The sequence below is a fragment of the Wallemia ichthyophaga genome (assembly GCF_000400465.1).
Source record: "Wallemia ichthyophaga EXF-994 unplaced genomic scaffold scaffold6, whole genome shotgun sequence".
NCBI classification, from domain to species: Eukaryota; Fungi; Basidiomycota; class Wallemiomycetes; order Wallemiales; family Wallemiaceae; genus Wallemia; species Wallemia ichthyophaga.
Window position 1 is genome coordinate 168280 of NW_008806279.1, and position 25894 is coordinate 194173.

At 44.1% G+C, this 25894-nt stretch overlaps 7 protein-coding genes across 7 annotated transcripts; 3 read left to right on the forward strand and 4 right to left on the reverse strand.

The window, feature by feature from the left end:
* Positions 1-64: 64 nt before the first annotated feature.
* Positions 65-1837, forward strand: J056_003912 (GMP synthase; the record flags this gene model as incomplete). Its single annotated transcript, XM_009269121.1, has 4 exons — positions 65-119; positions 170-180; positions 229-328; positions 378-1837. 4 exons carry the CDS (start codon positions 65-67, stop codon positions 1835-1837), a joined length of 1626 nt encoding a protein of 541 aa, XP_009267396.1.
* Positions 1838-2031: 194 nt separating this feature from the next.
* On the forward strand, positions 2032-4591 carry J056_003913 (putative glucan 1,3-beta-glucosidase D; the record flags this gene model as incomplete). The annotated part of the gene is made up of 3 exons (XM_009269122.1): positions 2032-2655; positions 2703-3740; positions 3794-4591. 3 exons carry the CDS (start codon positions 2032-2034, stop codon positions 4589-4591), a joined length of 2460 nt encoding a protein of 819 aa, XP_009267397.1.
* Positions 4592-4923: 332 nt separating this feature from the next.
* On the reverse strand, positions 4924-17159 carry J056_003914 (Adenylate cyclase; the record flags this gene model as incomplete). Its single annotated transcript, XM_009269123.1, has 11 exons — positions 4924-5873; positions 5921-6619; positions 9007-9256; positions 9314-9685; positions 9733-10418; positions 10603-11224; positions 11272-11557; positions 11603-11778; positions 11824-13321; positions 13367-15390; positions 15438-17159. The coding sequence occupies 11 exons, from the start codon at positions 17157-17159 to the stop codon at positions 4924-4926; spliced, it is 9285 nt and encodes a 3094-aa protein (XP_009267398.1).
* Positions 17160-17204: 45 nt separating this feature from the next.
* On the reverse strand, positions 17205-19014 carry J056_003915 (uncharacterized protein; the record flags this gene model as incomplete). The annotated part of the gene is made up of 4 exons (XM_009269124.1): positions 17205-17785; positions 17832-17904; positions 17950-18909; positions 18964-19014. 4 exons carry the CDS (start codon positions 19012-19014, stop codon positions 17205-17207), a joined length of 1665 nt encoding a protein of 554 aa, XP_009267399.1.
* Positions 19015-19143: 129 nt separating this feature from the next.
* J056_003916 (ATP-dependent RNA helicase chl1) lies at positions 19144-22170 on the forward strand (the record flags this gene model as incomplete). Its single annotated transcript, XM_009269125.1, has 11 exons — positions 19144-19209; positions 19262-19321; positions 19371-19478; positions 19525-19635; positions 19684-19790; positions 19846-19957; positions 20005-20376; positions 20429-20501; positions 20547-20584; positions 20639-20992; positions 21052-22170. The coding sequence occupies 11 exons, from the start codon at positions 19144-19146 to the stop codon at positions 22168-22170; spliced, it is 2520 nt and encodes an 839-aa protein (XP_009267400.1).
* A 74-nt stretch (positions 22171-22244) lies between these two features.
* On the reverse strand, positions 22245-24009 carry J056_003917 (uncharacterized protein; the record flags this gene model as incomplete). The annotated part of the gene is made up of 3 exons (XM_009269126.1): positions 22245-23530; positions 23582-23730; positions 23786-24009. 3 exons carry the CDS (start codon positions 24007-24009, stop codon positions 22245-22247), a joined length of 1659 nt encoding a protein of 552 aa, XP_009267401.1.
* A 77-nt stretch (positions 24010-24086) lies between these two features.
* J056_003918 (SAM domain and HD domain-containing protein 1) lies at positions 24087-25880 on the reverse strand (the record flags this gene model as incomplete). Its single annotated transcript, XM_009269127.1, has 5 exons — positions 24087-24418; positions 24463-24546; positions 24601-24683; positions 24732-25243; positions 25293-25880. The coding sequence occupies 5 exons, from the start codon at positions 25878-25880 to the stop codon at positions 24087-24089; spliced, it is 1599 nt and encodes a 532-aa protein (XP_009267402.1).
* Between the last annotated feature and the right edge of the window lie 14 nt (positions 25881-25894).

Genomic DNA, 25894 nt, shown 5'->3' on the forward strand with positions numbered 1-25894 from the left:
AGTTAAGTTCAAGTATTTCAACCGACACTGCACTTTGACCTGCAACACCCATCTTTACACTAAAATGGATCAAACAAAGGCTGTACACGACTTCTACTCAACAATTCTTATTTTAGATTGTAAGTTGAGCACTTCACCCAGTTTAAACACATCTAACGATTTGATTCAGTTGGTTCTCAAGTTAGTTGAGGCTACAGTACAAGCACAATCTACTCACAATCACTCAAGTACTCTCACTTGATCACAAGAAGATGTCGTGAACTTAACGTTTACTGTGAAATGTTACCTTGCACCCAAAAGCTCAAAGATTTGTCATGGAAGCCAAAAGGTAGATAACTCAGCTGAACTACACTCTCCGATCTAAATTGTCCTCCCAGGAATCATCCTCTCCGGCTCTCCCTACTCAACTTACGATACTGACGCCCCTAGAGTTGATCCTGATGTCTTCAACGCAGGTGTACCTGTTTTGGGTATCTGCTACGGCTTACAAGAAACTACAAACGTCTTTGGTGGTAAAGTTGAAGCCTGTGATCACAGAGAGTATGGTTTCGCTCAATTAGACATTGTACACAATGATCAACACCCACACGCTAATAAGCTTTTCGAAGGCATTCAAGGCTCTATGCAAGTCTGGATGTCACACGGTGATGCCGTCAGAGAAGCTCCAAAAGATTTCGTCGTTATCGGTAAAACTAACACCGCCCCATTCGCTGCTATAGCACACGTAAACAAGCCAATTTACGGTATTCAATTTCACGCTGAGGTCACCCACTCTCAACGCGGAAAAGAAGTCATTGGTAAATTCGTACATGATATCTGTCAATGCAAGGGCGAATGGACGATGGAGTCTTTCATCTCAAAGGAAATTCAAAGAATTCGTGAAATATGTGGCGATAAGGGCAAGGTCTTGGGCGCTGTATCTGGTGGTGTTGATTCAACTGTCGCTGCCAAGCTCATGCATGAAGCTATCGGTGACAGATTTCAAGCTGTCTTGGTTGACAATGGCGTTTTGCGTCTCAATGAAGCCTCCCAAGTCTACAAAACCCTTAGACAAGATCTCGGTGTAAATCTCAAAGTTATCGACGCAGCCGACTTATTCTTGGGCAAATTAGAAGGTGTCACTGATCCAGAGAAAAAGAGAAAGATAATCGGTAACACTTTCATTGAAGTGTTTGAAGCAGAAGCTGCAAGATTAGAAGGTGAAGCTGAGAAGGAAATTGAACAAGGTAAATTTAGCAAAGGTAAATTTGAATGGTTATTACAAGGAACACTTTACCCAGATGTTATCGAATCCATCTCCTTCAAGGGCCCATCAGCTACAATCAAAACCCACCACAACGTTGGTGGTCTTTTGGCTGACATGAAATTGAAACTCATTGAGCCACTGCGAGAGCTCTTCAAGGATGAAGTTAGAGCTTTAGGAAGATTGTTGGAGATTCCAGATCACTTAGTCAATCGTCAACCATTCCCAGGTCCAGGTTTAGCAATCAGAATTCTGGGTGAAGTCACCAGATCTCAAGTGGAGATTGTTCAGCATGCCGATAGTATATATATGGAAGAGATTACAAATGCGGGATTATACAACCAGATATCGCAAGCATATGCTGCATTATTACCGGTTAAAGCAGTTGGTGTTCAAGGAGATAAGAGAACATATGAGCAAATAATAGCACTAAGAGCAGTCACAACAACAGATTTTATGACGGCTGATTGGTTTGATTTCCCTCATGATGTACTCAAGCGCATTTCGTCAAGAATCACAAACCAAGTCAGAGGAGTAAACAGAGTCATGTTGGATGTCTCATCGAAGCCACCAGCGACTATTGAGATGGAATAAATTTGTCAGATTCAGTTTATGTATTTTGTATTCGCTTTCGGTTTTTAATAATATAAATATTTTCACACACTAGACTCAAATAGGAAGGCAAATATTAATTTAATTAACTACGATTATGGAAAAGGATATATTGCTTGTTGCTTTAAAAAGACAAGAACAATATCTCTTTGCACAGCAACCACAAACCATAAGCGATGAGATTTTCACCAAAACGCAAAACCCCACCAATTGACTCAGCTTCGATAGAATCTAGCTTGCGTCTCAACGGATCGGATCCTTCAATTAGACTTGTCACAGAAGAAAATGACGGGCTGTCAGCTGATGACAGGCCAAGTTACGAGGGTACAGCCCCCAGGAACAACGAAATTTCGTCCAATAAGGCGGACGGTTTTAAGAGCTTGGGTCGCCCCGCGTCTTTTATAACAACGACATCGTCAAATTCAGAAAATAACTATTTGACACCTGAACAGCCTTCTTCACCGCAAGCAGCTAACAACAAGACAAGCTACCGCAACATATCCCAAAGCTCTTTACCGAGACAATCAGCGGAAGTCACAGGCGTTGGAGAAATAGCACAGCAACCACCATACACATATACACATTCATTCGAACAGAAATCCATGTCAGCTAATCTAACTTCATCTTCGGAACTTTTCGATAAAGGAATTCAAGAGAAAGGCTTGCCAGAAGTGCAGCCCGATAGATCATCCAAGGCTCCTTTGGGAGGTGCGCGCAAACAGCGCAAATGGTTAATAGCAGGCGCGAGTACTTTAGCCGCGGTTGTTGTAATCGTGTTGGTCATAGCGTTACCAGTTACGGTAAGTTGACATGTAATTTCCAGTTAATGTGCTTACGCGTATTCCAGCTCACCCGCAACAACGATTCATCGTCATCCTCGTCTTCATCCGAAAACAAAGATGGACAGCCCAAAACCAATGCTTCCGGTAACCTCGTTCAGACGTCAGGTGGTGACGGAAGTGAAGTGACGCTTGAAAATGGTGATACCTTTATTTACAATAACACATTCGGTGGCAATTGGACGAGCATCCCCTTCAACAACACAGCAAGAGCTCAATCTTACACGAAACCGCTCAGTGAGACATGGGATTACAACAATGACAGGATCCTCGGTGTGAATCTTGGTGGATGGCTTGTGCTTGAGCCTTTCATCGTCCCTGCACTTTACGAAGCTTGTGAAGACGCTGACACACCATGCGTTGACGAGTACACCCTATCCAACTACTATAGATCGCAAAACAAGTTGGAAGAAGTGTTAGACGAACACTACGACACATTTATCACAGAAAAGGACTTTGCTGATATAGCCGCAGCTGGTCTAAACTGGGTCAGACTTCCAATCCCATTCTGGATGATTGAGACACAAGACGACGAGCCATTCTACGAAGGCGGTTGTTTCAAGTACTTCCAAAAAGCCGTCAAATGGGCTCGCAAATACGGTCTGCGTCTTAACCTCGATCTTCACGCTGTACCGGGTAGCCAGAACGGCTACAACCACAGCGGTCACTTGGGTAATATTCACTGGATGGCTTCGTACATGGGTCTCGTGAATGCGCAGCGCACGCTCAACTACATTCGCACGATCACTGAACTGATCACCGAGGATGAATACAAGGATGTAGTGGCGATGTTTTCGGTCATCAACGAGCCATTTGGTCCTACTATCGGACGCGACGTTGTTGCGTCCTTTTACTTTGAAGCATACAACGTAATCAGAGAAATCACAGGCACAGGCGAGGGTAAAGGTCCATGGCTTGCTTTCCATGATGCAATGGTCGGCGGTGCACAATGGTCTGATTTCTTGAGAGGTGCTGATCGTGTCGCGCTCGACATCCACCCTTACGTAGCCTTCAATGGCCAGAACAATGATCCTATGTCTGAGCAGGTGTGGAAGCCATGCGAAAACTGGGGAGCACAAACCAACCAATCCATGAACAGGTGCGTATCTGTTTACTGACAAGTTTCAATGCTCATTCACCCTTCAGCTACGGTGTCACTATTGCAGGCGAATTCTCGCTCGCTATCAATGACTGCGGTACCGTGAATGGCGTCGATGAAGGCACGCGCTACGAGGGAACGTACACCAACGATCAAGGCAACGTCCTTCAACCCAACTTCGGTGAAGGAGCCTGTGATGAGTTTAACAATTGGCAGGGTTGGGATGACCAGTTCAAGTCTCAAATCAAAACATTTGGTTTGTCGTCGATGGACGCTCTCCAGAATTTCTTCTTCTGGACGTGGAGAATCGGCAAAAGTAGCAAAACAAACGACTTCGTCAATCCTTTCTGGTCTTATCAGCTCGGTTTGCAGCAAGACTACATGACCACCGACCCACACAGTGAACCATGGGGCACGTGCGAAAAGTTGAGCCAAGAGGACCAAGGACGCAATTGGAATTCCAACCCTGTACAAGACTACCCAGAATGGATGTTGGGTGGTGAAGGTGCTGGAGAATTATTTGGTGACACGTCAGCTTATAACACTTTCCCTCCTCAATCCTTCTTCAATGTTGATGACGTTGATAGCTTGCCACAATACACACAGACGGGCGACCGCATCGTGCTCGAACCTAGTCCTGTCGAGTACATGAATGAAGATGGCGAGCTGGAGAGCGTTGATAATGCCAATGGGTGGTATGACGATAGCGACGACACACCGTTCTACTCTGCTATTGAAGGCTGCGATAGATACAGATCGCCTTACTATGAAGGTGATATCATTGGCGGTAACTGCTAATCATTTTCTTCAACTATTTTGCTTTTACACTTTTCACCACGCAATTCCCTTCACTTCTTATTCCCTTCACTTCTTATTCTTCATTCGAAAAGGATTCTTTGCTATATTCCACTTTTCTCTCTTCCACTTTTTTCTCTCTTCTTTGAGGTCGCAGAACAATTTAAAGTACATATACTTAATAATATGCTTGTACATATTCTACTCGCAATCGATACACACATTCATTAGATGCAAATGCTTCGAAGTGGTTGTACATGGTGCGGTATATATTAATGAAAAGTAATATGAAGCCAATAGAATCCCTCTAGTAGAATAGCTCAGTCGTAAATTGACTACCGCACATCTCTACTTGAATTCCTGACCAGCTCGTCGAACAAACCTTTAGCGCTACTTTCTGACTTGAGTTGAATGAGATAGATGATACCAGTCCTTTTCCCATTATCCGACATCTCCACCGCGAGTCCTGTCTTGCCCACCCTCTCCACAGCGTCGAGGAGGACATAATTACTTATAAGCAACGACTTAGCTTTATCAGATTCGACGACGAGTTGTTTAGAATTCGACGGCGACTCCGTGTATAACTTAAGACCACCACTACCTAACGACTTCCAAGCCTGATGGCCGTGTTTAAGGAACACCTTACATCTCATCTGCGCACTAAGGCGCACTTTCTCCGGTTTGAGCGCTTTGGTATCTAGCTCTGGTGATTGAGGTGGAGAGTAAGAGTCTGTTTTGTTTTTTCCGCTCTTGATATCCCCAATGAGATTCGATGGCATGGTGAATTTACCACTAACATCGTGACTCAAGCTTTTGCTCGATTCCGTTTGAAGTGTGTCGACGGAAGGTATCCTTTCAGACAAAACAGCATGCGCGGGCTGATTGCCATCTGAGCGCGGTGCAAGTTTGTTGAAGGGTGGTGGTGGTGGTGGTATCATTCCAGGAGAAATCGGCCGGATTTGCGCGGGTCGTGGTCCCAAATGCATGTTGGATAGGTTGGCAGCGGATAGTTGATTTATTTGATGGTCTATTGAGTGAGGCGGTGGTGTTGCAAATGCTCCATTGCTACCCACCTGCCTCAATCCCATCATGGGAACGTTATCGAACGCAGGGAATGTGTCGCGCGGTGGTGGATGAGGAAATTTGGGTGGAGAATTATTTGGGAATATGTTAGGGGATGTGATAGGTGGAGAAGTGTGTGGGGAGTTGATAAGTGGAGGAATGTGCGCTTGTGGAAGTTGCGATGATTCGTCTGATTGTCTATTAGGTGGTTTGTTAACAGGACCTGTTGGAATTGAGTTTAATATATGATAAAGACAAGAACACTCCCACCATTGAAAGCAAAGTTGGTACAGTTGCCTATATCATCTATCCACTCATCTCGAGCTATCTCAGACTCCACTTTAATGGTTAGGGTCTCCTTCTTCATGATACTCAGGTCAAAAGCATTGTCTTGCTTATTCTTGAACGCTTTGAGGAACTTGCCAGACAGGGGTGGAAAGGACAACCACATGTCAGTGTTTGGTGCAGATATTTCACTTTCTTTCTCACTTTGAGTCATGCGCTCAGCTACCAGGAAGAGATCAGAGAGGAGAAAGATGTGAGCTCTTCTCATAATGATCTCTTCTGTTGATTGAGGGGCAGTAGAAGGAGTGAAAGAGAGAACGACATCAGCAGACTTGACCAAACCCCTCTTGAATGGGAGGAATGAAGGCTGGATTTGCAATTTACACTTTTTCTGTTGCATGGAGAAGATGTCGAGTGTGCGTGAAGTATCAAGACGATGGGTAAGGTTGACAGCTTTAGAGTGGGCTGATAGCTGGGAGCTGTTTGAGGTGATTGAGGAAGATTGAGAGTCGGTAGATTGAACTTGATTTGAGTGATGGTCAGATTGAACAGGTTGATGTTGTTCAGAGGATGACTGATCATTGAGGTTGCTGCTATCTGAAGATAAAGATGAAGAATCAGATTGTAAATTATTTGAAGCAGCAGCTCTAAGTTTAAGAGGATCGTCGAGTTGATTGAATCTAACTGAAGGTTGATGTTGTAAAGGAGTTTGAGTAGATTCTAAGACAATGTCTTGATTTTTATTAGGCGTTCGATTAGAAACATCCAACTGATCAACCAAAGACTGTAAAATATTAACGCTATTTAATAATAAATTGTAATCAGGTTTAGAACTATTTGTTGATGAAAGTAAGTTTGAGTATAAGTCCAAGTAATAATTCAATCTAATCGCGGGTAGATTGAATAAATGATCGATATCTTTATCAATATTACGTAATATTTCATGTAGTTTTGAGTTAAACTTGATATCGGGATGTGAAGAAAATGGTGGAGACTGAGTGTATAGCTGTACATATTTTGAGTATGGCTGGTGAAAACCTTCAATGAAATTGAGCAAACTGTCACCGATCAATTTAAAGTTGTTACTAGTTGATTGTAAGTTATTAAGGAAAGATCTATTAATTCTATAAACTGATTCGATAATTCTAAACATTCTATCGATATCAGGTGGAGGGAAGTTACTCCTTGACCAAGCAGAAGCGACTTTTCTAACGATCAAAGCTAAATTTTCAACAAAATCTATTTCAGTTTTAATTAAATTTATAAGTGGATTATCTGCGTCGTTGGTGGCCATGGGAGTCTATATTCAACAATCATGGAGGTTGATTTAGTTCATTTGAAATTACAAGATGAAGATCTACTAGAGGAGTTGAATGGTTTTGGCAGTGTCAAGGATATTTCAAAATTATATTTAAGGCAGAATCTATTGAAATTACAAGACGAGTTGATTGGATTTGATAATTTGGTGGAATTAGATTTATATGATAATAAATTGGAATCTGAAAATTTAATCAATCTGAAGCACTTGAAATTATTAGATTCATTGGATTTATCTTTTAATCTGATCAGATGGATACACACCACACTACAGCAATTACCTTTGAAGCAATTATACTTGATTCAGAATAAGCTATCTAAAATTGAAAATCTGAACATTCCTACTCTTCAAGTTTTGGAGTTAGGCGGTAACAGACTTAGACATATTGAAAATTTACACAATCTCCATCAACTCCAACAATTATGGCTTGGGAAGAACAAGATTGAGAAGATTGAGAACATCAATTCCCTAAAGTCAATGGAACTTCTTTCAATTCAAGCTAACAGACTAACTAGCATCGATGGCTTGGGTGGTTTGTCTAATCTCAAAGAACTATACTTATCACATAATGGAATTAAAGATATTTCTGGTTTAGATGATCTAGTTAACTTGGAAGTACTAGATATATCTAACAATCAAATTAAATCTATAAACAACCTTTCACATCTCAAGAAACTACAAGAACTTTGGGCTAACTCAAATCAGATTGATAATCTAGATGGCGTTGAGTCTCAACTTCAACACATACAATCCTTGCACACTATCTATTTGGAACACAATCCCATTCAACACTCGCTCAACACCTCATACAGACGTAAATTGAAAATTTTGCTTCCTCAACTGAAACAAATAGATGCAACACTAACTCAATAATTGAATCGTTTTAATGTTGGCTACAACTCCCTTTTCCTCAACCATCCAATCTACTATATCCCACTGCTTGAATTTTGTACTCCAATACAACATTTCTGACGTTAATGTCAACTTGCTACCTCTTTTCAGCTTCTTCTTCTTAGTGTGAGTGACATCATTTGTCAACTCTTTTAATCTCTCCAAGTCGCCATTTAATATCAAATATTGAATTGGTTTATATCCACTGATACTCAAATCAACTTTGTTGGTGGATAGCAAGATATCTGTCATGGTTCTATCCTTGATTGATATCGCTTTGATTATTGGGTAGCCACCCATGCAATTCACATCCGCGTTATAAATATTAATCAACCACTTGACTACATCATAATTACTGTACTTGATAACTGTTTTGGTTAATGATTTACATTCCAACTGAATGGTGTTGTATAAACTCTCAACTCTCCTGATAATATCCACGTTAAGTATTCTAAACCCAAGCAAGTGATCAATCAACCTCTTTTGTACCAATCTATCGCTCATCCGATCTTTGAATCGTTGCTTAAAATTATTTATCAGGTATCTCATTTTATCCGCCGTATAACTCTCCTTCACCGCCAAATGTACGTCCTTACAGACCAAATTCAGCGCTGGATTCCCTGCTGTTGCATTGATTGACTGAATCGCCTGGACTGTGTTAATCCATGGCCAGAACATCCACTGCACCTACATCACATGGCAACGCTTGCAAACTCATTCATCACCCTGCTCTTTTAGTGCAGTCGCCATCAAACACTATAAAATTCCAATAATACTTTAATATTAAAAATTGCTACAAAATCGTATAAACAAATCAAGTAAAAGTAAAAAAACAACACTATACAGCTCTACTAACACCCACTTAGCCCCAATGTCAAATCTTCCTCCTCCTCCTCTTCCTGTACACCTCCGATGACGCCATTCAACCTCGGGATGGGAATATCATTTGCAGGTGTGCCTGACATATCCTCAACTTTCGTATCTCTGCGCTTCATATCTATCCTTTCAGGTCCCTCACTCTCCTCCTCCACGTCCTCTTCCAGATCGGCAAATGCTCTGCACACAGGACAGCTGAAGCATGGGTAGTGCGTGTTGAGCAGTCCCCGCAAACACTTGTAGTGGAAAGTATGTGAGCAAGGCGCTATAAACAGCGCTTGGCATATCCCCACCGGGAACAAACAAATAGCGCAGTCGAGTGTATTGTGCGTGGTCTCACTCGATGTATTTGTATTTGTATTTGTATTTGTCGTGTTATCCGTGTTGCTCTTGCTCTCGCTAGCGGCGCGCATGCTCCCGCTCATCTCCTTCACCTGTTCGAGCGCCTTCTCGTGGAAAGCGACGGGACTCTTCATTTTATCGCCAATCTCAACCCTAATCTTGATGCAGCGATAGAGGGCGTCTTTACCGCCCTGGTAATCTACGCCCAGCTGAATAATATCTCCATCGACCATCTCATACGGCTTACTAGCGTGAGTGCTGCCCGACAATCGACGATGATTGAGGAATGTCCCACTAGAGCTGCCTGAGTCCTTTATATAAAACTGTTTGTCGCATTAGCGCCGCTGCTTCTCCATCAATTCCTACCCACCTTGCCGTCGTCATTCACAGATATTTCGGCATGGTTGCGAGACACTACCTTAGAGCGGAATGCGAGCGAGAGACTAAGAGGATCACCGCCACCGCCCATCAGCTTCTTGTCATCCTCTGCTACCCCAAGACTAGCTCCTTCATCGTGCTTATCGGTGAAGCGACCTACACGCAGCCGTGCGCCAGGCTTCAGTTGGCGTGTAGTAATACTGAAATTAGGACTTCTGCTGTTTTCTAAATGTGGCAGAAGTCGCAATCTATGTCTAATTGTATCCTTATCGTCGACCTCGCTTTCACTCTGGTTCGAGGACGATGTCGTCGCAGGTCCAGGGGTTCTCCGCTTTGATAACTGACGCCGGATACCCGCACGGGCACCTGAGGCAGTAGCGCTGCCACTTGCACTACCACCCGCGGAAGCAGTTGAACTGTGACCGTGCGACGACGATCGTCTGAAAGAGTTGAGTATATTCGTCATAAGAGTCTTGTGGTTGCTCTGATTTGTATCTTGTTCGCTTTGGGCTGTTTGGGCTGTTGTTGTTGATTGCGAAGAGGAGTTCTGGGCACCAGCCGGTGGAGGTCTCGTAACATCTCGTGACCTTGGATTGCTCCCAAAATTAATTTCAGCAGCAAGTGCTGGATCCGTTACAGTTGCTGCATTCACGCCATAAGTAAACCAAGTCATGCCTTCTGATGGGTGTCGTTGTGCGTAACTCAAGTCACACTATCAACAGTCAAGTGGAAACTTTATTTTTTTTTATTCAACTTAAACTTAAAATACAACAATTCACTTATACTGTTCATCCTGTTATCCTCAGCAGCCGCGATATCAACTCATCCTTGTCCTTATCTTCACTGCCCTCTAACGTCATACGCACTCTCTGGAAATTCATCGTATTGATTGCATTGTTTAGTCGACTGACTAATGCCTCTAGAATTGACACCAACTCTTCATCACTTGCCCCATCCTGTATTACTGGCGCTAGCAGATTTGATGGCACGATCGAGTAAACTGATTGTGATGAATCCTCAAAGACCTCCTCTTTGTCTTCTTTTTTCGACTTGGTACGCGAAGATGCACGGCTCATTCCTTTCTCTGTCTCCGTCCCTCCTGTCATAGTTGAAGCGTCATCATCATTCTCCTTACCAGACTTGCTAGATTTGCTGTCACTTTCATCCTCAAGATCTGTATCGAGCTGTACATAGTGCTTCGTGCGCTGCTCGCCATCATCTTTGTCCTTCTCCTCCTCACCATCCTTCTCCATCAATTCTGAAGGCTCTTTATGCACGCGCCCGCCAGCTAGACTCTCTATCTTGACAACCACCCTCGCAAGCTTGCGTATGTCGTCTGGATTGATAATCGGTGGTGTTGACTCAAACATACTAGTGTTCGTCTCTTCACGCGAGCCTGGTATAGTTACACTGTTCTTGTCCAGCTGTAAACGTCCCTTTAGCTGAATGGGATAGAGGAGAGAGAGATGCTCAGGTACTTCGAGCTAAATGTTTTTGTTAGCTGATATCTTCGTCCTAAAAACATACTCACCCCCTTCAGACGACGCTCTCCGACAGTAGACACTCCGAATCCAATTCTGCGCAATGCTGCTACTTCGCTCTTCACTTTCGATGACATGCCCGTTTCTGATTCGGGAGAATTTGGGTCAATCGAACAGTAGTGTTGCAGCTCACTGACTACATCTCCACTAGCCATTATTTGTCCTCCTTCAGCTGCGGCTGCCACTCTAGAAGCTCTGTTCACAACAGGACCCCAATAATCCATTCGCTGCGTTACTGGATCGGCTTCACAGACTGGATACCCTACGTGTATACCCCTGATTGTGTGTTAGTTTGCCTTTTACTTCTATTCTATAACGCACATTCTAACTGAAAGACCTCGTGCTATCGAATTACCATTAAAGTCAACCAAAGGTCTACCTTCATCTGTCTCCAGTATCTCTTTAGGCCAGTCCTGAGTCAGCAATTGCAGTTGAACAGTGAAGCACCAAAGCAGTGCAGAAGTAACAGTTTGAAACGAAACCATGAACGCATCACCCTGAACAAATTTAGTTTATCAAGTAAAGTAATCCACTAAACCCACCTCAGTCTTCACTTCGTATCCACCAATTGTTCGAAGATGTCTTCTGAGCAAATGATTGTGTATTCTCATCGCTGATTGCATCCCGCGATTACTCTCCCAGAGAATTGTAGAATTGCGAATATCTGTAAACACAAGGGTGACATGTCCGACAGGTGGTGATACTTCTCTATCTAATCTGGCCAATGTTCTATCACCAACAACTGCATCATCACGTTTGCGCTGTCCTGTGCGTCTCATTCCTCCATAATAATTATCAATTTCGTTGTTGTTCTCATCATTCGATGGTAGTTTATTTGGCCGGAAGATATCAGCAACACTAACGACCATAACCATAAGATTGCCTTGTGCACCATACGCTATTGCAAAATCGCGTAATTTCTGCGCAGCTGTCATAACATCATCCCGAGTTGTACGAGCAATATCTACAGCCGTCTGAAAACTCATATAATCCCAGAGCGACTTATTGGCAACAATAACGAATTCGTCCATATCAGTGAGGTTGATGGTATGAACAGCAGGACGAGCGTTGACAGCAGGTTGAAGATGATAGAAGCCGAATGACTTGGAAACATCAAGTTCATCATTCACCTTCCCTCCTGGTGTCACCCATCCTTCTGCTGCACGAATCCGTGCCGTTTCTGGTCGCGATAGTGGCTCATGCTTTGTTGATACCACTCTCGGAGATCCTGATCGTGATATTACTGCGAGTGAGTCTCCTGCATTTGCTACATGCATAGTCTTGCCCACTATATACACGACTACGGCTGCTGCTCCAGACTTAACCTCGAACATACCCATTTCAGGTGCATCCTTAGCCGTGCCTGTCGGTGTAGACACAACTGCCATGACCGAGTTGGCTGATACTTGAGATGCTTTGCGGCTGTCACTCTTCGATGACTTGGATACCAAACTCGAGAGTGGTACCACGTCGCTCACATTCGATGTCTTTCTCCGAACTCCTACTAGATTTGGCAGCGCCGTGTCAAAAAACTTTTTGTTGAGGCGCAGGAATGCACGGCGAAGAGCATCGGGAGTGTCATCTCCAGGTCCTAGTCGAGACAATTCCTTGATTAGCTGCGACTCAAAGCTGTCATGAAGAAACTTGGACAAGTGGCACCCATTTGCTGTCGTGCTTATCTTCCCATCGAAAAAGCCGAAAAGACACTCATTCTCTTTGCCTCTAAACCTCGGGACAGCGAAATCTGACATTGAAAGGTTTTCAGAATTACCAATTGAGTCTGCTATCCCATAGGCCATATTGTTGATGTTGGAAAACGACGTTCTCACACGTCTATTTTCAGTCTCGTCGGGTAGAGAAGGCACACGCAACGTGACATCCATCAGACCGAGTACCCTCAATTCCTTCAGACTAGAGAATTCAGCTAGATTCAATCTACCAGCCGGTGTTGAATTTCTGTTGTCGAAGTCTTTCACTTCACGAATTTCGAGTCTCTTGTTTCCAGAAAAGTTCAAATAGCGAAGGTCTAAATTCCAGTTCCTTTTAGTTTGTTAGTAAAAAAGGCTTCGATAATAACGACCTCACCAATTCCAATCGTAGCCCCAATTAGCAATGTTATACTTGAGTACATTGGAACCAACGTCTAGAACATGCAGTTTGGCTATTTTACCAAGCTCAGCAGGCAGCACTTGAATTTTATTACTGTTGACATGCAAGATACGCAGTGCAATGAGTCTCTCCAAATCTTCCGAAGGTAAATTACGGAGATTGTTACCTGAGAGATACAACTCCTGTAAGCCACTGTTCTTGCCGAGACGGTGTGGTGGTATCTCATCAATCTCGTTGAATGACAGGTTGAGTACTCTGAGCTCAGTCATTAGACTGATGGGATCGAATACCTCATCTGTCAGCCTGTTATCTGCAATAAGCAACCTTTGAAGCTTTGAAACTAATGGCAACGCAGGTCTGCTTTGTGGTGTCCCAGGTGTACCAATTTGAGGAGCAGCCGATGAGGCTGATGTTTTGCGATCACTCTCTGATGTAGTCAGCGCTGATGATGCGCTGCCACCTCGACTGTTCAAATCACTCGTACTGCTTTGATGCGACATAGCATTGGCCGCTGCTGCTGCTGCTGCTAAGTTAGGTGCTGATGTCGCATCGTGATGCAAGGGAGGATCTGGGAAATCATCCAATAAATTACTTGACACATTCAGCACTTCCAAGTTCTGACATTGCCAAATAGCCGTTGATATTGTTTTGAGGTTGTTATTGTGTAATGCTAAGGTACGTAAATTGAAAAGATCGCTTATCGATTCAGGTAGCGTTGATAGCAAATTGTTGGTGCATGAAAGAATTTCTAACTTTGACAACTCTCCAATCGCGCCAGGAAGAGTTGTGAATTGGTTGTAGTCGAGTGATAGATGTAAAAGATTAGGTAAGTATCTGAACGCATCATCTGAAATCATTGCTAGTTTGGCATTAGATAAGTCAAGTCTTGTGATGTGAGCTGGATTGTTATCAGCTGTTGATAGCGAAAATGAGGTTAATGGATTATTTGGTGACTTGAATCTGTTGGCATTTGGACCGATCGTGACATCCAACACACCAATATGATTAAAATCTGCCAGCAATACCTCAAGATTAGGGAGATCGCAAACAACTGATATATCAGTGAGTGCATTTCTCCTTATATCCAATTCTCGAAGACTGATCAAATTGGCAGCACTTTTTGGTAGTACTGCCAACTGATTACCGACGAAAACAGCCCTATGAATCTCCTTCAATTCACTTATCTCTTCAGGTAGAGTCTGGAATGTGTTGAATGAAGCGTCGAGATCGTCCAGTCCTGTCAGTTTACAAACCACCCGAGGAAAGACATCAAACTTATTGTTAGAGATATTGAGGTATTTGAGGTGTTTCAACTCTGACAAAGACTCAGGCAGTTGCGTCAACCTATTATTCTGTACTTTCAAACTACGCAATTTTGGCAGACACTTGAAATCGATATGGTCAAGTTCTGGCATACGATTGCATGACATGTCCAACCGCGTAAGTGAGCGACAATAGAGACGCACGCTTGGCCACAATCTCTTCATCGATACCATCGATAATTTGAGTTCGCGCAGTGATGTACACAATTGAATAAAGTCAGAAGGTAGATCAGTGAGTGGATTCTTCGAAAGATTGAGATAGATGATTGAGTGAGCATGACGATATAAGAAAATTGGCACTGTTTGTAAATTCTTGGCTTGCAAGTCGATGTATTCGAAGCTACCAAATGAGCCAACATCCTCAGCTTCGTAGTAGGTCACAGTAGCGATCCTGTAAATAAATCTGCAAATGAAGCTTAGATCTTCCTTTCCAAGCTCATCTAGATGATCGTTGTCAGTGAATCCAAGCTGCTCGAGTCTGCGCTTTTGCAGTAACAATGGCTTCTCTGAAGATCCCATAGCCCTTTCTTTCATCTTCTCACGGATATATAACTGATGCATTGCTGGCTGAACTCTCAACTTTTTGGCAATCATATGAGAAAGTTCATTTACGGTCGTATGTAATGCGCTTGAGAAAGTGAGATATGATCCATCAGACTTGTAAACGCGGATGCAGTACTGAGTGGTGTTAGCTTTGCAATAATCTCAACTTAAGGAAGACGTACATTTCCTGCAGCTCCTTTCGATCCTTGCTGAGATGCACTTCCAGCAGTGGAAGGTCGTTGTAAACTTGAACTAGTAGGTCGCTTCGCCGAGGAAGCTCTACGGAGAGATGCTTTCCGAATATCCTCCCCTATCTCTAATTGCTCACCAGTATGATTAGGCGTCAGATTGTTCGTCTGTCCGCCTGAATCTTTCGACTGCTGACGCGACCTGGTACCGTTATTACCAGTATCGCTATTTTTTCGACTCTCCTCGTCCACATACTCATTCACATCAGTTGTAGATGGATTGTTTTGATCTAATGGTTTCAGCCGAATCGGTCTCACGCCTGCATTCTGATCAGCTGATGACCTCTGGAAAGCTGGTGAACCCCAAGTTGCAGCTTCACCAAAAGCTCCATTCCAGTTGTCTTCCTCTGGATTAAAGTCAAAGTAATTAGAAACCCTACGCTGATGATTATCGTCATTGTCGTCATAATAACCATCTCCTTGCTCATCTTCCTCGGAAGAACCTGAGTCGTACTCTTCTTTGCTGGAAGGTGCTTGTACTATTCCCCAACTTTCGGGTGCTTGCCAGCCAGCCGGGCTAGAATTGTCAGCACTATTTGCAACCGTTTGAGGTTGTGTCTGATTGAACGCCGTCTTGATACCACCTAATTGCACATGGTCAGGTTGTCGTGGTGAAGGAGGACCAGAACGCTTCCCTCCCATCTTTTTGGGTATATCAAACTCGGATGGCGGAGGATTAATGCGCCATTTGGAATCAGCAGGGAACTTGCTGTCACCGCGATCATTTGAGCCGGATCTCTGCTTTTCCTTTGCGGGAGTAGGTGGGGACATGGACAGACTTGGAGCCAATTGAGGGGGATCTTGAGTTCTCGGAGAAGTGCTGTAAGACAATTTCTGAGCACCAGGCCGTTTGGAGCGCGGAAGTAGATCAAGATCGAACTGACCATCAATTAAGAAGGAGGGAGTGGGTAGGGTCATTGGTGGTTGATTTTTGTGGGCAGTGCTTGATCTTCGGCTTCTTGAACGGCCTCTAGTAGAAGAATTGGAGGAGGCATTCCTATTTGAGGAGTTGGAAGAATGGCCAGCAGTAGAAGCAGAGCCTTGCCTCTTTTCACGTTTCGGATTTGGTTGAGGATCCTTGACGCCAGCTACGATACCTTCCATGTGAGTGAGATCAGTATCGAGTGAGATAGCAGGTTCACCAGGCCTTTCGTCCTGTTTACCGTGGGAGGAGCCTAAACGAGGCTTATTTCGGGGAGTCTTAGAGGACGAGGGATGGGGATCCTTTTGAATATCGGCGTAGGACGCGGCCCTCGAAAGAGCAGGAGAGTCGTTAGGGGTGTAAGGAGTGTGAGAATGATGATCAGCGTAATCTTTGGAAAGCACGGAGGACGTAGAATGCTTGGGTTTTAAAAGATTCTTCCAGCCTTTGCGCTTGTGCTCTGCTGAGGAACGGTGGTTGTCGATATCGGCCTTGTCGGAGAGATCTGCAGTGGAGGAATTCAAATTAATTGCCTTATTGATCGGCGGTGTATCTGGAGGAAGATAATTCATGTTGAGATTTGATTGGACGAGATTTGAGCTGAGCCATGGAGCAACTGGGTTATCTGAGTCTTCCAGTGGTTGAGCTGGTTGTTGTGGCTGCTGTGCCTGTTTATCCTCCTTTGACGCAGTAGATCCCTTCCTGCTACGCTTAATTTTCTTTAATTTCTCCATAACGAAGTGGACATGGACGTTGATAAGGATGAAATGAATTTAACTTTAAACTTGATTAGATAAAACTAATCCAAGCGCTACAATTATTATCGATGTTATCGGCGTTATTAGTGCATAGCTTATGAACAGCGTCTTCGATATCAGCTTCTCAAATGCGTCTCCACTTGTGGCTTGTGTTAGTTGCGCTAGTGTCAGGGCTGGTGGCGAGCCTATCAGTAAGCATGCCGATACTACAAACACTGGATCATCCAATACGCGATATTTGCTTGTGAGGTCATCCCATAAGAACAATGGTAGAATCATTGCTGGTGTTATTATCATCCTAGCTACCACAGCAACAAATACTGTCCTCTTCTCTCCGCGTTTGTCCATACTTGTACGTGTACGTGGCTTTGTTATGTTTACTACTCCATTTGTGAAGAATGATTGAACGCTATTAACGAAACTTGGTCGCCGCCTCTGCAAATCTCCTTCAAATTGATCGATTGGTGCTTGTATTGTTGTTGGTTTCGACTCTGGTGCGGATGAATAGAAGTATGCACCGAGAACAACAAGTGTGAGTGGTACTGAGACATTTCCTGCGCTCTTGATGGCACCTCTCAAAGGCGTTGCTTTGTCGAGCGCATCTTGAGTATATGTTAGAAAGATTCTTACTTTATTTTCATCACTAACTCTGCAAAGGTCTGATCAAAGCAATCACAAGAGAAACGAAAGCCGCCCAAAGTGGGGGTGTCATGAAAGAAAGCTTAGGCGTGTTAGATTGTTTCATTCAATGCAGCTCTCAACTTACTATTTTCCTCCAAGCAACACCAATCACTCTAGTAATTGGCTTCACTCGTCTTTCACATTTCTTCCACAGGCGCTTTATGGTGCTCATCTTTCCTGTCCCGCTAGGAAGACCCCATTCTCTATCTCCGAGAGAGTCGTCATCGTCTGTATCACTAGAACTGCTGTCGTCTTGCTGAAATTGATAGGTTTGCGGAGGTATTTGAGCGTGTGGTAATCCCGTAGATAGTTTATGGTCGTTTCCGTAGCTAATAGCAGGTGGTACGCTGGTTGAGGGTGTTGAAGGTGATAACGTAATGCTTGGATGACGACCAGAGGAAGGGAAGTGGCTGTTCTGTGCAAACGCTAAAGCTGGATCACTCTCTGTAGCTGAGTTGTCGTTGTAGGGAGTAGCTGAGTTGTCGTTATAAACTGTAGCTTCTTCAGAACCGTCAAAGGAGCGATTGTTTTCGAGTTGTTCGTTAGGCTCGTCAGCTTGGTCAGCTTCTGCGAGGAGCCTGACACCCCAACTCCATCTGAGTACCTGACCCATGGTGGAGTAGACGACCAAGTAAGTGAGTGCTCTACCAAGCATCATTTCCTTTGTGTCGTGTACGGACCACTTAAGACTGGGGACTGTGACGACGAGAGACTGCATCAGGGCGATCGGAAGGCTGTTAGAGTTCTGAAACGCGCCACAAGCGATTGCGAAATTTCTCTGGCGCTTGTTTAGGCCGACGAGACGACCAAGCCCCCAAGCAGCCAAGACAGAAGCGAGAGTGATAAGAACAAAGCCAATAGGAATAACGTGCAGCTCTCTAAGTTTCGAAGGAGACAAAGAGAAGGCAACTTTCGAGAAGAGTAAAGCGGGTGTGAATAGATCGATATTTAGCTTATTTAGAAGCCTCGTTGCTGGTTTGTCAATTATCTTCCTCGTAGCCAGGAAATACCCGCATAAGCAGAGCACGATCACTTCAATGACGCTCTAGGGGTTGTGTGAGTTGAGCAGCACTAGCACCAGGAAAAGGCTAATACTTACATTGAATACAGCAACAAGTAATTTACTCGTTGGCGTTGATTCGTTGCTCATGTGTTCTTGATTGTTCACTTGAAAGATATTCGAAATCCAACAAACGTTGATCGCGCTTGGCTTATCAGCTCGCACATGACTAAATTTCAAGCTTTCCCGTATAGCCCATACGCAATACAAAATGATTTCATGAGCGCTTGCTACGACGCGTGCGAGAACTCATCCGTCGCAGTACTCGAATCACCTACAGGTACCGTAAGTGGATGGACTGTCCGGTACAAGCATCCGCTAAGTACATGTTTTGTAGGGTAAATCGCTCAGCTTGTTAGTTGGATGCCTGACTTGGCTAAGGGATTATTCTATACGCGTTGGTTAAGCTTTAGTGGCTACATCGGCAGCTGATGCGATCATTCTAGTCGAGGGACTCTACAATTGATCGTTTGAGAGAGGATTTGCTGGCTAAGAAAGGCAACAAGCCTGCTTGGGTCATTGAACACTCTCTCAAACTCAAGCGAGAAGATTTGGTGGGTTGGGTCGGTGACAGCGTGTACACCGCTAAATACTCAAAAGGACAACGAATTGAGGCTTATGGATGAAAGACTTGCTGCTGTCAGGGAAAAAGAGCAGCTACTGCGCAAACATACTGTTAAATACGATGACGACAACGCACGCAAGAAGATTGTCGGTGTTGCTTTATGCGGGTTTACAATAATGCTCAATCTGCGCTAGAGAATTGACTACGACGATGCAGCTGATGACGACCATTTTCTGCCAGACGAAAACTGCCAATCCGAAAATGACGACATCAATGCCGACGCGAAGGCAATGCTTGATGAGTGAGTTGAGCGTGAGCGTGAGCGGTGATAGCAGAACACAGCTAATGCAAATCAGATTCGATCTCAACTCCTCCAAATTACACTCTTCCAAGCAAAACCAAAATCAAAACCGCTCCAAGTACATGGAAGCAGCAGAACTGCAAGAGCAAGAAGTGGACAGAACAAAGGTGTGTTTTTCACACGCTCACGCTGCTATCTAACAAAACATTTGCAGATCTTCTTCGCATCGCGCACCCACTCCCAATTATCTCAGTTCATCTCCGAGATAAGCAAGACATCATATCAAGAGAACGCGCGGGTGATATCGCTAGCATCGCGCAAGAATCTCTGCATAAACAGCAAGGCAAGGAATGCACCGGGCGGGGACGCTGGACTTAATGAGCGATGTCGCGAGCTCAGGACTGCGCCTGCATCGAGTGAAAAAAGGTGTGAGTTCTATCCTAAGATAGATGAGCAAGGGAGACTGCTCGAGTTCCGCGATCACGCTCTATCTTCTATACGCAATGTAGAGGATCTCGAGGAGCTTGGTAAGACACTGCACGTCTGTCCATACTACGGGTCGAGGAGAGCAATCAAGCAGTCAGAGGTGAGAGTTTAGTTTTAGTTTGCATTGAAAACGACCTTCTCATACTGTCTAGATATGTACTCTGCCTTACAACCTCCTTCTTTCCAAAAGAGCGCGGGAGTCCCTGGGTATATCATTGAAAAACCGTATGTCTATCGCCACGCATAGACACTTCGCTCATCATTTCACAGACATAGTCGTGATAGATGAAGCACACAACCTTATCGACGTGCGTTGAACGTGAAGTGATATCAGACGATCTAACCAACTAATCGAAAATCAGACAATACTCGCAGTACATTCATGCAGCGTCACAATGCGTACGCTCAATGCAGCAATCAATGCACTGTCCACATACATGCAGCGCTACGGCAAGCGTCTCAGCGGCCAGCACCTGGTATCGCTCAAGTTGTTTGCCAAAACACTTAAGGGCCTGATAGTGTTTTGCGACAAGATGAAAGCGCAGCGCGAGACGCAAAAAGCAACGCCGAGGCAAAAAAACGACAAGCAGCCACATCCACAGACACAGACACAGGAAGAAATATTCCAACCCAAAGACGTCGTCGAAGGGTTCGGCGAGGATGTCAATCTCGGTAGTGTAGAAGCTTACTTGCGCGATTCGCATATGTCTCAGAAGGTGTGTATAATGTATGATTTGCAGTGAATTTAAATCAGCGTACTGACTCAATTGCCAAGCTGGGAGCATTCGCCGAGAGGGAAGCTAAGCAAGACAGCCTAAGAAAGCCCTACAACAAAGATAGTAAAGACAGCACAAGCACTGATAACGTCAGCTTCGCATCTGCAAGTTCGATGCATCACGTGCAGAGTCTGCTACTCGCTCTCGCCTATCCGGACAGTGATGGGCGAGTAGTGGTAACGTTCGAAGCGGACACCGTGCGACTCAGCTACCAGCTTTTGAATGGTGCTGAGCATTTCAGGAGCATACTTGATGAATCACGCGCTGTTATACTCGCTGGTGGTACTATGCATCCCATAACTGACTTTAAGACATTCCTCATGCCTTCACTGCCCCCGTCCCGGTTCACCAGCCTCAGCTGCGCTCATGTCATACCTCCTTCTCACCTCCTCGCTACAGCTCTAAGCAAGGGTCCTAGTGGCCTAGATATGGATTTCAGATACGAGGCGCGATCTAAACCGGAGCTGATGAATGAGCTGGGAATGATCGTGCAGAATCTAATCAATTTAGTTCCAGATGGGCTCGTTATCTTCTTCCCTTCGTATGGATACCTCAATTCTGTCGAAGCTCATTGGAAGAAGAGCGGTGTGATAGGACGTATTGAACAGAAAAAGAAGCTCTTCCGTGAACCTAAAGAAGCGGCGGATGTGCAGATCACTTTGGATAAATATACACAGGGTATTCAATGCAAAACTGGTAAAATTACTGGATCCGTCCTCTTCGCTGTTGTAGGCGCGAAGCTTTCTGAAGGTATCAATTTCTCGGATAACCTCGCACGCTGTGTCGTCATGGTTGGCCTCCCATTCCCCTCACCTTCACCTGCATTAGAGGAGCGAAAGAATTACGTTCGAAGCTTCACTAAATCATCACAACACGATGCGGGGAATGAATTGGTAATGAATCAGTGCATGAGATCCGTCAATCAATCAATTGGTAGAGCTATTCGACACCAGAATGACTGGGCGGGTTTAGTGCTAATCGATAAACGATTTGGTACCTCGCAAATTCAAAACAAGCTACCAGGTTGGATCAACAAAAGTATGACAGTATCCCAAACATTTCCACAAGCCATTAAGAACATAGCACCATTCTACGCACGTAAGAAAAAAGCTATATAAGAATATTGTGTTTATTATAAATACAGAGAGAGCAATGCAAGTAAAAGATTATAATTGTATTAGTATAAAGAAGTCTATTCATCCTCATAATCATCCTCATCATTGTCCGACTGTACACCAACGACACCATCATTCTGACGTTGGCGTTCTTGATAGTTGCTGATACGACCTGAGAAGGCATTTCTTACATTTGCATTTGTACCAATATCCCATACTTGCAGTTTGGCTTTGGAGCCACCAGCAGCCAAGACGAGTGGGTCGTCAGGACTGAAAGAAACATTAAATATTCTACCAATATCCATATCTCTTGATGTAGTTAAGGTGACATTATTAAGGTTATCTTCTGATTGATCTATGTTCCAAATTTTGATTTGTTTGTCAGTACCACCGGTAGCCAAACAGCCTTTGAAGTGTGGGTTGATGTCAAGAGCTGATGTCGCACCGTCGTGGGCAGCTAATGTGAAAATAGCTTGTGATTCACTGGACACCCTCTCACCATGCTTGACGGATGAAAGATTTCTAGCATCAAACTGCTGTACTAAACCGTTTTCAGTGGATACGTAGAAGTTGTGACTGATGAATGGATCCCATTTACACACTTCAACATCAGCAGAAACTAGACAACCAACACCATCATTAGGTGATCTAGTATCAAAAGTCCTAACTGTTTTGTCGTAACCACCTGTTAAAAGTACTTCACCCTGCTCTTCGTTCCACTGCAAAGATTGCACTTTCTCGTTGTGTGGGTTGAAGCTCCTAAGAGCTTTGGATGTGTTTAAGTCCCATAACTTGACCGTGTGATCAGCTGAACCAGATGCTAAAATATTTCTATGCAATTTGTTCCAACTGAGTGATAAGATGGCATCCGTGTGGTACTCATCATTTGCCTTGGTGAGCTTTGACTTCTTCTTACCAGTACCGGCAGCAGGTGCAGACAACTTTGCAGACTTGCCTTGTTCAAGTTTGCCCAAGATAGTGTCTGGATACATCCCATCGATCTTATCGAGTGACCAGATCTCAATTTCAGGCTCGAAAGTACCAACAGCAATCAAGTTACCTGGTGCACCTGTACCTGGAGCGTAGTCCAACCATTCTAAGCAGAGAGGAAACGATGGCAGCATGAGATCGTGATGCACGTATAAATTCTCCTGGGAATCGTCATAAACGTGTACTTCTAAGATAGACAGGTCATCCTCAGTCTTTGCAGACACGAGCATGTTATCTGAAGGAAGAACTTGCAATTCTTCTCTAATTTCATCTTCTTCTTCTTTCTTTTCCTCTTGAGTGAGAGTGACGTACGGGTCTTCTTCAGGGTTTTTGTAGTAAGAAAGGCCTTTCATATTTGAGAAAGCGCCGAGGGCTGTAAGGAAGTATGAGTTGAGTACTTGAACCGGAGAATGAACCAACTAACCACCCGTATTGTTGTCCTCCTGATCATAATTGTCCAAATTGTACTCGGATAAGTCATTTGGATCTTTCTTCTGTTGCTTGTGGGTGTTATCATCATCACCGCTCATGCTCTCATCCTCTTCAGCCTGCTCATTCTCCTCATTCTCCTCACTGGATCAATTGGTCAGATTTGCTAGGGAAAACCTGCGCCAGAGAGACAACCTACTCATCCTTATCATTCTCAACATCCATTCCCTCGTCCTTTGCTCTCCTTTCATCCATTTCGTTTGCTTCTTTCTCCGCCCTGGCCAATTCAGTCTGAGCATCTTCCAATTCCACCTTAGCCAACGCTGAGATACGCTCCATTTCCTTATCATCTAACTCATATTTCTTTGGATGCTCCTCTGCGATTCCCCTCTTAACCCACGCTAAACTGCTAATCAAACTCATCGCCGTTAACCAAGAAGACAAGAACTGATGAAAAAACTAAATAAATTAGACTAAAATGTTTCTGTTTCTCAAATACTTTACATCCTTGGCTTCTTCGAGGCACTCCCAATCGATTCTCTCTTTCGCGTTTTACTACTCATCTGTTGCGCATCTGGTGAGCTATACTTGGACACAGGATGTGCATAATTTAGCGGCACTGTTTCTGCATCATTGGGGAATGATGGCATCCTTGATAATGACTTGGACTTCTTTCCATCTGGTTGGCTTTTCGAGAGTGGTGTATTCAATCGACTATCTTCCCCAATCGTACCTTGACTAGATGAAGATTCTAAAGTTGCTTCGTTGCTTCTCTCTAAATCATATCTTGCCGCTCTAAATGCATGTTGAACAGCTCCAAATTTGCTGGCATCTGTTTTTCTCTATTAGTGTGAATTGAGAGGTGTTTTAACCTACCTTTAGTGAAGCATCTCAACCATAACTCTTCAAAATGCTCTGGACGTGCATAAAGTGATTGATCTTTGCGTAATTTGAATTTGTCTGGAGTGAGTTGAGTGAGTCATATTATACGTTTTTAACAACATCATCACTCACAATCTGGCCCTTTACCATATTTGCTAAAAAACCATATCTTGCTTACAGGATCCTCCTGTTTCATACCATGGTGTATGCGAGTCCTAGAAGAGTGAGTTACTTTGGTCCATGAAATCAACATGACAACCTACCAGTCAACTATAATATCATCAGCAGACAATTCCACATTGTCAGGTGCATGTGACGCAACGAGCTCAGAGTTGAGATTCGCAATGTCCTCTTTGCTAAAATCGCTAGAAGGGTATACGCTGTGATCGACACATCTGTAGAGATCCCGGAGGTATAGACGTTCAAGAATACTTCTCGCCTGTTCGAGTTCTGGGGTTTTCGATCTGCTGATATCCTCAATTATAGAGTCAGTAAGGTGGAGGTATTCCTTAGGGTTTGAGATTTTCTTGGAAATGCCCAAATAGGCATCAGCAGCAACTAGAGCATCAACAATCATATATTCCACCGCTTGAGATGCTTTGTGGGTGTATATACGACGATGGAGTGACCAACGCGTATGAAATAGTTCAGCAATATTAATAACTTCTTTGTGGTCGTAGCAGATTGAATCATCGATTACTCTCGCTGAGTGGAGAATACGCGATGTGTCGTGTGTGCTGTTGACACCCAAATTGCGAGTATCACGAGCCATGTACTGAATCATTGAATCAGAATAGTTAACATAATGACAAACCTTAACTCACATCGAATTTATCGACATCTAAACCACTCTCATTGTTGGCGACAATGTGGAAAAGGAAATTTTTCTCACTGCGTTGATTATCTGGACGAGGACGACCGCGAATAAGGTCCTGAATGAACTCAAGCTCATCTTTTGGGAAATCGAAATCAGTTCTCTGTCTAAGACCATCGAAAAGAGATTCGAGCATCATTTCAGACGCGACTTCATGAGACCACGTGAGGTGTGGACAAGTGGCGGGAATAAAGGTGTTGTCGAATACGTGACTGTAAGGGCCATGACCCAGGTCGTGACAGAGACCAGCCAAAGTGACGCAGCGGACATCACGTTCGTCGATGCCTAGATAAGGTTGGCGTGATTGGAGGAGGGTGACGAGCTGATTGGCTAAAAATGCGGTGCCGATTGAATGCTCGAATCTGTTATGTGTTGCGCCAGGGAAAACGAAATAGGAAGAACCCAGTTGCTTGAGATAGCGCAGACGCTGAAATTGAGGAGAATCGATAACTGTGAAGCAGAGAGTGTCTAGAGTGATGTACCCGTGTATTGGATCATTGATTTTACGCTCGTTCCAGAAATCTTCTGCGAGCGACATTGGTGGTGGTAGGG